Source organism: Pongo abelii, chromosome 3, assembly GCF_028885655.2.
Source record: "Pongo abelii isolate AG06213 chromosome 3, NHGRI_mPonAbe1-v2.0_pri, whole genome shotgun sequence".
In the NCBI taxonomy this organism is placed as follows: Eukaryota; Metazoa; Chordata; class Mammalia; order Primates; family Hominidae; genus Pongo; species Pongo abelii.
In genome coordinates this window covers 136,422,422-136,434,621 of record NC_071988.2, presented here as the reverse complement: position 1 = coordinate 136,434,621, position 12,200 = coordinate 136,422,422, and the positions used below count along the sequence as shown (strand labels likewise).

The window sequence follows — 12,200 nt, the reverse complement described above, 5'->3', positions numbered from 1 at the left end:
TTTTAGAACTGCCCATCACTCAACTTCACCCCATTCAATTCTACCTCCCAAATATACTTGGAATTATCCCACTTCTCACCATCTCTGCAGCCATCAATGCACCTCTGAACTACTGCAACATTCACCCAATTAACCCTGCCTGTCCCCTCTTCCCCTTTTATTGTTCTTTTTCCACAAAGCAACCAGAGTGATCCTTTTTTTTTTTTTAGACAGAGTCTCACTATGTCCTCCAGGCTGGAGTGCAGTGGCGCCATCTGGGCTCACTGCAACCTCTGCCTCCTGGCTTCAAGTGATTCTCCTGCCTCAGTCTCCTGAGTAGCTGGGATTACAGGCGCACACCACCATGCTTGGCTAATTTTTGTATTTTTAGTACAGACGGGGTTTCACCATGTTGGTCAGGCTGGTCTCGAACTCCTGACCTCTTGATCTGCCCACTTTGGCTTCCCAAAGTGCTGGGATGACAGGCGAAAGCCACCACGCCTGGCCCAGAGTGATCCTTTCTAAAAGTAAATCCAATCATGTTAAAGCCCATCTAAAGCCTCAAAAGGAAATCCAAACCTTGGACAGTGAACAAGGCTTTGCATGATACCATCTCTGTTCATCTCTCTAAGGTCACCTCAGTCACTCTACCCTAGCTCCATGCCATCAGCTTCTCAGCCCCCACTGATCTTTCTCAGTTCTTCAAAATGTAAAGTCCTTCCCACTTTGGGGTGGGTGTTGGTTGCCTGGAATACTCTTCTTCCATCAGCTGTCTCCACTTTCTCAGGAGGCATTACTCTGATCGCCTGAGAAGACTCCTTATTTTCTATCACTGCATTCTTTTGGCTTCTGTTACAGCAGTTTAGCTTTGGAAATATGCAACATATTAATTTGTTTATATCTTATTTCCCCTATTAGACTAGACGCAACACAAACAAAAAAACTATGGATTGCACTTAACATTGCTAGCTCAGTGCCTGGCACATATTAGGTACCCAATAAATCTGCACTCAATGCATAACTAAATGGCCATCTATCCTTTTTAAGTGTGGCCATCTCTTTGTGGTTTGTAAAACCTTTTCAATGTTATACATGTGAAAAAGTTCTAAGAGGACTTTGTAGTGAAAAAAAAGTCAAGTCGGTTTATCTGTTTCTCATCATGGCCTGAAAATGGTAGTCAAGGAATTTAGTTAGCCTCAAGGTTTTAACAATATTTATCAAGTCAATTAAGTTGCTTTTTACTGATAAAAAGTCTGGAAATTTATAGTGTAATAAAAGTTTTATTCCATTTTTGCAAAATAAATTAGGCAACTGTATTGGCTTTTGCAACTTCGGATTACATTAATTCAAAACATATGTATTAAAGCCCATACTGTGCAAGCACTGTAGTACTAGGAATGAAAGTGGGTGTGACATAAAGGTTGACTGACCTGAGATCCCTCAGTATTGCTTCCTCCATTATTTGTTTCTGAAAGATTTAAAATTCTTTAGAACCTAATGTTTTTCTTACAGATCTGTGCAAATCAAATCTTTTTAAATGCTATCAGAAGACCTTTTCTCTAAATCTAATTCAGTATAAAATGATTCAATAGACATTTATTAAGTAGTTACTATATTCAATGAAGTGTAGAACCAAGTCAGCTTACTTTGTAAAGTTTATTTTTACTCTATCACATATCCAGGGAGGAAAAAAGCAGAAGAAAATCAAGGGAAGTTAGTATCCACCACGTGGTCTTAAGTTTCCCCTCCTGCACTTGAACACCATAATTTTTCTGAAAATCCACCCTGTCAAAGGCCACCCATATGAAATACTATATGCAAATGACCACTTTTATAGGAACTTCTTTGAAGTTTTAGGACAAAGGAAGACATGCTTGTCTGTCTCTTTTTCTCTCTCCTATCTAATAGCATTTTCATCTCTCACAGCTCTTCTAGAATGGATGCTCTGTTAACCAACTAATTAACTCTCTATGTTTATCAGAATTCTTGAATCTTCTCCTAAAAGTGGTTCCTACAAACAGCAATAAATGCTGCTTTACGAAAATATACCCGAAGGCCAAAAGCAAATGGTGAAGATGAATTAAAACAGGGAGAAGAGTTGAAAGTTATTAGTTCTGAAGCCCTTACCTATTATTGACATGGCTGTACATGGCCATTCTATTTAGATCTATATCTTAAAGCAAGAACTGATCATTCAACAGCATCATCTTAGTTTCACAAAATGGAACTGTAAGGTAATGAGCTGTTCAGATCTACAATGTAATCCAGGGATTTCTAGTTCTTGAAATCTAGATACATACCCATTTGTTTGGGTGCAATTTACACTGAAAATAACTTTCTGAAACAGAGAAAATCTTTAATTACCAGAAAAAAGATTCTCATACAAAATACATCATTCAATGCTATTAAAATTTATGGATCACATGGATTGTATGAGTTTAAATTAACGGTTCTCAAATAGTGGCGGTCCTCTGACCAACAGTATCAGCATTACCAGGTAACACGGTACAAATTATTAGACCCACCCCAGATCTACTAAGTGGCCTACAATCACGTGCTGACAAGAATTTCATGGAATTCTGATCTAAGCAATACTGAAAGAGAATACAATACTGAAGGAGAATACAAAGGATACAATGGGACATTACTTTTCTTTTATTGTTGTTTTTGTTGAGATGGAGTCTCACTCTGTCGCCCAGGCTGGAGTGCAGTGGCATGATCTCAGCTCACTGTGACCTCTGCCTCATGGGTTCAAGCGATTCTCCTGTTTCAGCCTCCCGAGTAGCTGGCACTATAGGCATGCACCACAACAACGCCCTGCTAATTTTTTTGTATTTTTAGTAGAGATGGGGTTTCATCATGTTGGCCAGGCTGGTCTAGAACTCCTGACCTCAGGTGATCTACCTGCCTCAGCCTCCCAAAGTGCTGGGATTACAGGTGTGAGCCACCAAGCCCTGCTGGGATATTACTTTTAATGACAAAAACCACAATTACTTTTGCACCAACCTAATAAATAATATAGGAAGAAGTCAGTACAAATATTGGGGTTGGTTGCTGAGTCTGAACCTTAGATCTTAGAAGAAATTACTAAGGCTTTTTTGGCATTTCTAGGTTACTGAGTCTAGTTCTTCAGGGTCTGAGTGTGGAGGAGATTCAGTACAATGTTGGGCTAGAAGGAAGGCAATCATTTATTTGCCTAGAGTTCTCCCCTAAGCTCCCTCAAAAATGAGAATCACGGAGTCAGGAGAATGGATAGGTGTGAAGTCAGCAGAAGAGGGGCTGGAGTCCCAGTTCCTCCACTGAAAGGCCTGAAAAATCAGTGTCCCAGAGGTTAAAGAAGCCAGCATTCTGATGAAGCTACTCCCTTAATTCTTCTTTCTACCCTAGAGAAGATATATCTATCAATTTCTGTTCATTTCTTAAGAAACTCCAGGTGATCTAAGAACCATGTATCTCACACAATTGTCATCGTCCTTCTACTTCAGTAAGAAAAATAATGGAAGAAAGAAAAAAAAATCCCCAAGATGGAAACAGAAGTACCAGTGTCAACTGCCCGAATGAAGAGAGGTGAAACCATAGATGCTCCACATCCCTCCTACATCTCTATCCACTCTCCTGAGAACCATTCTTCTCCTCAGCATGTGGAAAATAAGAAGTGATCAGTGATTCCATACTCTTGGCTTACTGTAAGTTACAAGGGTTATTACAGCAATAATAAGAGTAATAGAGTAATAACTGCCACCACCAGGTATTGTCGTGGCTCTCATATACCAAAAGTCCTCTGAAGTAAGTACTGACATGCTATCCTCATTTTAATTAGCTGATTCCTTTATCCAAAAGAGTCATATGAAGATAAGACTAAAAGTCAGGGCCATTTGACTAAAAAAGCCCCTGTTTTTCCACTTTGGTATTTTGCACAACAACGAAAAATACCTGGAAAGGTGAAATACAATTTTTCATATACAAAGCCAAAAAATAGGTAGTTTGTCTTCAGTGCCACTGATTTGTCACAAGCTCATGCTTACACCACAAAATCTGAGCTCAGAAATAGATCTGACAAACCCTTTAGCAGTAGCAATTTAAATTTCATAAATAGACCTGTTTGGCTTAGAATAAGAGTATTTGTGAAGAATATCATCCCCCAAAACTGGTGTCAACAGTAATTTAATGAGAAAATTGTCATTTCTAAAAATTATCAGTTAAAAATATTTCCCTTAAAAATATTGCCAGTGTTTGACTTAATACCTAAATGAACAATTCTCTAGGGCTTATTAAAGCTTAAAAACTTAACAATGTGTGCTGGGGTTAAAATCATGTCAGATCTTGCAATATCAATTCAAAACAAGTTTGTTTGATTCCGTTCATATATTGGATCTCCAATCATATCAGGAAATCCTTGTAAGCCCATAATGCTTATAGAAGCAGATGACAAGCTATTCAAATCTACAATGTTGCTTAGAAAATTTCTGTATCAGTGAACTGAACAGTTAAGTCATTGACAGTTTCAACAGTGCTTGATTTACTTACTTCCTGGATAGATTTCTTTAACAAGAAATTTGGTTTCTTACTACAAATTAGGTTTCTTACTACAAAATAATAAGAAAATACATGATTAACCTATAAAGCATCTGCAAAAACATTTTACATTAATGAGTTCCCTTAGAGAATTTATTTTTTCTGCCAAACTATCATTTAACAGTTCATTAAATATTAAACTTTTATTGAGTGCCAACCACTTTTCAGGCATTCAGGCTATAGAGTATCAACCTTTTGAGGTATTCACATTCTAGTTAAGAAAGCCATCCAACAAACAAACAAACAGTAGTTAAAGTACTATCATTTCTGAACTCAGAATTAGTAACTGGAATGAAATTATTAGTCTCTTCTAAACATTGTCATCCTCAATTTTCTGACCTCCACATAGCTAACAACATAGCATAGTACTACTGTATAGATGAAGCTTTACATCTCCAGCTTTAAATTTCATAAGACAACAAATTGCATATGTAATTATTAATAAAATGGCCTTAATTTTCCACATCTGCTGCAACCCTGGATCAAGTCTTTTACCCCCAAGGACCCTGGTCCCATATCCAAGCCTAGAGACTTCATTCATTAATGGTGAAATCAGCTTTCAATCACCATATGTAATAGGAAGTAATGGCTTCTCTGTTAATCAAGGAATACCAAGTATGGAAAGTCACTATTTTGTTTCTTCATTTCATTTTTCTTCTCATAAACTCACCTGCTCACAAGTGACTAATCTAATAACTCTGTTGCTCAATCTCTCATTGTCCCCAAGATCATTCTCTGAGGGAGTTCCAGCAAATAACAATATGACAAACAGTGAATATCTCCTGGTCTAGTCCTTGGTCCCATGTGCTTTCTTATCTCTGTTTATCTCTTATCTCTCCCAAGACTATGCTTCCTTAAATAAAAATGTCTCCACAACTGGTGAACTTAAGATGCTGTAATACTCCTAATGTGGAAATACAGCATCTCTGAAGAGCACCAAATGAGTGCCATGCTGCCTCAAATCATATTTCAAGACAGAAATAGCTGGCCTGACTTTCAATACTGTCCCTGTTTATATGCATATTTGGAAGAGAGAAAAGACTATTTTAGTTCACAATTGGGTAATGGTATGGTTATCTTCTTTTCTCACTATCAGTAACATTAGAGTAGTTATTCTAATTCATTAAAATAACTTAGTACCAGCTGGGGCAGTGGCTCATGCCTGTAATCCCAGCACTTTTGAGAAGCCAAGGTGGCCGGATCACTTGAGGTCAGGAGTTTGAGACCATACTGGCCAACATACTGAAACCCTGTCTCTGCTGAAAATAAAAAAAATTAACTAGGCGTGGTGACAGACACCTGTAATCCCAGCTACTTGGGAGGGTGAGGCAGGAGAATTGCTTGAACCCAAGAGGCAGAGGCTGCAGTGAGCCAAGATCATGCCACTGCACTTCAGCCTGGGTGACAGAGCGAGACTCCATCTCAAAAAATAAAAATAAAATAAAAAAACTCAACAACCTAGCATGGATTTTTGGGTTGCTTAATGGCTGGGACAGTATACAGACACAAATTTAGAACAAACAGATGATAGTTATAATATTAACATTGTTGCACTAACTGAATCACCTATTTTTGGCAACTATTTCTATTTGATACAGTTCATTAAATATTAAAGTTTTATTGAGTACCAACCATTTTTCAGGCACTCAGGTTATAGAGTATCAACCTTTTGAGGTACTCACATTCTAGTTAAGAGAGCCATGTAAAACAAACAAACAAACAAAAAACAAAAACAGTACACCAACAACAAACAGTAGTTAAAGTGCTATTAGGTGCTATAAGAGTTCAAGGCTGTAGAAGTTGAAAAGTGGCAGTGAGCAACTGCCTGGCGGCCTAGGCCATTTCAGCCAATGGGAAATCACCTAAAAAATATCACTTGAAACATTTACTTTTTAATAACTATTAGATTCCCTAAGTAAACATGTACTATTCTTTGGTGGATTCTCTGCTAATAAAATTAATAAAAATTAAAATCACTTTCCAATTAGATGTCATTATTTCATTCACGTTTAATATTTAAAGGATCTATTTGGCCAGGCACGGTGGCTCACACCTGTAACCCCAGCACTTTGGGAGGCCAAGACGGGCAGATCACAAGGTCAGGAGATCAAGACCATCCTGGCTAACACGGTGAAACCCCATCTCTACTAAAAATACGAAAACTTAGCTGGGTATGGTGGCACTTGCCTGTAGTCCCAGCTACCTGGGAGGCTGAGGCAGGAGAATCACTTGAACCTGGGAGGCAGAGGTTGTAGTGAGCTGAGATCATGCCACTGCACTCCAGCCTGGGCAACAGAGCAAGAGATTCCATCTCAAAAAAAAAGAGAATCTATTCAAATAGGCGTCTGTCTACAGACCTCCTTCTTGATCAAAGCATTTTTATTTTTTAATGTTTATCCATGTTCCCTACTGGCCTGCAATGATAGAGTAGGTAAACCACTATATGAATGTGATCCAACTCAGAATTCTTCCCCTTAGTCCGCATCATTTAAAGACTCCTATTAGAGGCAGCCAGGTAGTAGATGATAAGTTGTCTTTCCAGGCACATTTCTAACATGAATTTTAAAATGATTTCTACTATCAAGGCACACAATTTCTTCACTCTACACTGACACAACATTTTGTAATCAAAAGCATTTGAACTTAGGCTGATTTAGTTTATCAAATCTCTAAAGCATAAATAAGAGTCCATATGGTTTCATTTGACTTGAGTATTAAGCCCTGACAATCTTTGAGAGACATAAAATAAATAAGATTCAAAAAACTGCTGTCTCTGCATGGTTTTATACACAATTGTAAGTAAGTAAATGACTAAAATTAGTGACAAGAGATGCAATCACCTTGAAAAAACACCTAATAAATAGCAAAACAACCCACATTACACCTGACTTTGCCACAGACTATCTGTGTGGCTTTTGATTAAGTCTTTGTATCTACTATGTGAGAAATGGATGGACTATTCCCCATCTCTCTTCTACCTACTTTAAAGGAAAGAATAAATAAAATGAATGGAGCCGAACTATATGCTCTCTGCAGGATTTCTTTAGGATCAAACATTGTGAAAGCTTATTTAAAATGTCCTTTATAAATTTTCTCTGCCCTTTCATCCCAGGTTGTGAAATTCAGTCCCACTATCCAATCATTTACAGACATCTGGAAAACCTAATCTATGCCCAGTGTAAGATACCAGGGCAATTAACAATTAAGCTGCTATATGTGAATCATGTGTTCTACGCAGCTACTTTCTCAGCCTTCCTGTGTTACTGTCACAACAATGCCCTGTAAATAATACAGGCATTTGAGAAACTCATTAACTTTTAGAATGAAAAGGTACAGTTTATTATCTCAAATAAATCTACTAGAAAAATCTCACTGGGAACACGTGTTCATAAGCATATAAAACCACACCAGAATAAGGAATACCTGAAAGAGTACTGCACATCATTCTTCAAAATACTCCCTGCTCAAAAACTATAAATAACATTCTGAAATGAAAACAGCCCTTCACAATGATAATCTAATAGACTTCCAATAATAATAATATACTTATCTATGTCCACATACTATATATAACACATGCACACATGCCATGCCTGTGCATGCAACCGAACTAATTGGCACAAAGCAAACTTTGTAAATAAAAAACTCATTTCAAAAGAACCACTACAAATAGCCCAGAGGAAAAAGAAGAACTCCACAAAGAAAGTCAAGCCAGTGTCAAATGAGAAATTATGGCAAATTAAAGGATATTTTGAGTAATGCCTTATGTCAAGCACCAAAAACCACTAAAAAGATGTATTTCATGTAAAACAAAATAGTGACACTAGTAAGGACATCTGTGTGCAGAGGAATCCAAGACAGAAAAAAATCTTTTGATGGTAGAAAAAAAATTCTCACATGCCATGCATCTTTTTGAAAGGTAGAGTATTGAAAATAAAACATAAAGTATTTTCCTACACTTATACTGTGTCATTCAAGTTGCTGCAACTCAAGACAAATATACAGCAGGAACTGGAAGGAAAGAAAAGGCAATCAGGACAGAACATTCCTTTTTTTTTCTTTTTTAGACAGGGTCTCACTCTGACACCTAGGCTGGAGTGCAGTGGTGTGATCTCAGCTCACTGCGGCCTCGACCTCCTGAACTCAAGTGATCCTCCCACCTCAGCCTCCTGAGTAGCTGGGACTATAGGCATGCATCACCATACCCGGCTAATTTTTATTTTTTGTAGAGACAAGGTTTCACTATGTTGTCCAGGCTGGTCTCGAACTCCTGGACTCAAGTGATCCTCCTGCCTTGGCCTCCCAAAGTGCTGGGATTGGCATGGGCCACTGCGTCCGGCTCCTTTTCATCATATACTTCTCCTTCAATCAAGTGACTGAAGAAGAGAGACATCACCCAGATGAAAACCAAAGGGAGCTGGCAGAAGGGGAGTGTTCTAGCTGGGAAAAGATGATGACCTAAACAGAACAAGGATGATTTGTGTAACATTTTAAATGACTCAGTTAAGGTAAAGACACACCTTGACTACCAAATCTTTTAGAAGCTGCTTCTAAAATCTGATTTTAGCTAGCTTTAGGAAGGTGACTCTGCCAGAGAAGATTTGAGGATTCAAAATGAGCTTGGATAAATTCATGAATGGCTAAGATAAGCTGAGATTAATTCCTATCCTTTACAGTTGACGTCAGAGAGAACAAGTGTGCCCTCATAGCCTCCAGTGGCTGTATATATTTGAAATGCTGTGGGTGTACAGGCCATTTCTATGTTTCCATGTTACATGAAATATATCAATATATTATTTATTAAATATAACTCTAATGGCCATATTAGAAAAGCCTACAGGTCGTATATTCTAATCACCTTATTGCCTTACGAAAAAATTCAGCCATGTGATTGTCCTCATCTATATGAGAAAATCTGGATTTACTCTTTATCAAGGCCCTGACACAATTTTTAATATGTAGTACCAGAGCAAAATTGTTTTGAGTGGCTATTTCCAGAGGTAGGATTAAAAGTAATTTGAATAGAGAAAGTCCTGCAACAAGCCCTACACTTCCTAGTAAATGGGATCTGATGTTGAGGTTAAATTGAGAGATTCAATCTGAGGTTAAAAAACTCACTACAACAATAGGTATGTGTATGGCTTCTGCTAATGTGGGATACCTAATAAAAAACAAGGATGGTGAACAGAATACCAAGGGATTTACTGTTGGCTCAACCAATAAAAAGAATCTAAGTTTGACATAGAGAACAGAGTTTCTTAAAGTGCCATTGATTCCATCATTGAAATGAAACTGCAATAGAGCATGCTTTCCTGAAAACTATTACATTTACTTACTAGCTTAAATTAACTGACTCCCTACTTTGATGGAAGTTACCACCTCACTTTCATTATTGGACATAAACTAGTGGTAATAACCTCCCAGAGAAGAACCTCTGTTCACTGACCTGAAGCTAAACATATATACCTGTAATTGTGCTATTTGGGGTAGAACGGAGGGGATTCTGTGTGTAATTAAAGATAAAATCACTTATACTCATTAAAACTAACCATTTAACTATATTCTCCTCACATACTATAACTATTACTTAATCAGAAAACTACTTCCCAGCCAGTCTATTGACCATATGGCATAGTGGTCTTTTCAGTACTACAGAAATGCTCATTCAAAGCAGGAATGTTTCCCAGGGAAGTGGTGGACCCACATAAAGGGACTTTGGAGGCCCCATGTCCTAATCACCTTTTAGGGTACTGTATATATACAATATATATAAATAACAAATCATATCTCTTCCAAAAATCAAAATTGACTTTTACATTAAAAAAGAATTACCAAGGAATTCAGCAAACCTTACTTCTGGTAGTGGGCTGGCCGGTTTGGTTAGGATTCCTCCTACATAAACAACATTAGGCAGAGTGGGTCTTGGGAATTCCAGGGCTACGTCAGTACACAGCATCCACAGGCTGGACCCATGAACCAAATCATACATGGACTTCTCCGGCAGCAGGTTGTACTTCTGCATTATCCTTTCATATTTGGGAAGAACCAGAAAGCTGACCCCTAATCTGGAAATGAGGTAAACACCGGTATTTTTCATCCTTTGCAGCAAGTTCATGCGGTCTGTGAGAAGTGAGTTAAACTCTGGGACGTATGCTAATGGAGCAGGAGCACCCACTTCAGCAGGATACCAAAGTCCAGTTGAAAATACAGCATATTTAACCCCTAAAAGATGAGCTATCACAAATCCACACATATCATTAGGGTCCACCAGCAGCAGGTCAAACTTTTCTTTCTTCAGACCCTGGATCAGGGCATGGTTGCCAACCATCATGTCACAGTTCTTAGTATAGTGATCCAGTATGTCAAACAGTTCGATTGCTGTCAATCTCCCAGAGAAAATATTCCTCATCTTGGACTGTAGGAAAGCATCTGAGGTGGTACTGTTAAAGATCCCTGGGTAGCGCTGGAGGCTGTAATGATTAGATGGGGCGATGTCTCTGCCTTCAGAGAGGAGGAACACTGTATGGTGGCCTCTCTCGTGCAAGGCTGAGGCTAGCGTCTTGAAAATGTACATATGGCTTTCAAACATAATTGGCGGCACGATGATGATTTTGGCAGCCTTCGCTATCCCAACAGCACTCCACAGGAGCATGAAATATGGAGTGTAAGACTTCATAGCTGTAACAACAACCAGAAAACAACTTAAAACAAAATACAATGCTCACCATTCAAAACAAGCAATCACAAAGCATTTTTCCCCAAAAATATCTGATCTAATACTTTGTCTAAAAAAAAAAAAATCACTATTAAAAATTATCCTGATGTTTGTTCTAATTACCTCTTTATTTTTGAAAGATCAATTATGTTTAAGTATAGAATTGAAAGCAAAGTTGACATAAACTGAAATATATTAAAAATGGATCTGTCTGGGAAGAAAATTGAATTAGTAAACTATTTTCAAACATTTGAAATAACATTTTGATAAGGTTGAATGACACATAATATATCTTTTTGGAAGAATATCTATGAAATATCTATGGAACATCTGTTCATCTTCTAATTGAATGTCAATGTTAATCCCAGGAAGAAGAGCTGACCTTTTTAATTTCCAGGTATATCAGCATGTGTCTCTTATTTAAATCATTTTAATTCAATGGTTACATTTGCAGTTATAATCAAAGCATACCAAAGAAAGATTGTTTTAGAAAATAATTATTTTGAATGGTAGTTTGGTAATTCTGCAGAAAAGACTTTTTTCCAGAGGAAAAATGATCTTTAACATATATTTTCCCTTTACCTAAATACCATAATTGTCCTAGCAATCTATATTTATGTAATCTATGTCAATTTGCTGATGCATTTCAGGGCATTATGTAAAAGAGAAACTTTAAATAGAAAAGCTCAAGAGGGCTAATGGATCTCAGTACACACTTACTGAAAAAGGACTGATGAATGATTATGTCTCAGACCACACTTGCTATGTTATGTTGTATCTTTAACTCAGGTGCAAACGTCAAGTCAGATGATGCCTGTACACTTGAGGGCTGGTACTTCTCCTACCTTTTCATGTTAACAGATATATGTAATAAAGTTGTCTTTTATTGTTTTTAGAGATAAATATACTATACGTGGGGACCATATAGTGT

General features: G+C 37.6%; 1 protein-coding gene across 1 annotated transcript in view; it reads right to left on the bottom strand.

Annotated features, from left to right (window-relative positions):
* UGT8 (UDP glycosyltransferase 8) overlaps nucleotides 1-12,200 on the bottom strand; it is a 93,043-nt gene that overhangs the window by 51,508 nt on the left and 29,335 nt on the right. The window contains exon 2 of the mRNA XM_002815083.4: nucleotides 10,409-11,232. Within this exon, the coding sequence (XP_002815129.2) occupies nucleotides 10,409-11,230 (822 nt within the window). The 5' untranslated portion in view covers nucleotides 11,231-11,232. The remainder of the gene's footprint in view (nucleotides 1-10,408; nucleotides 11,233-12,200) is intronic.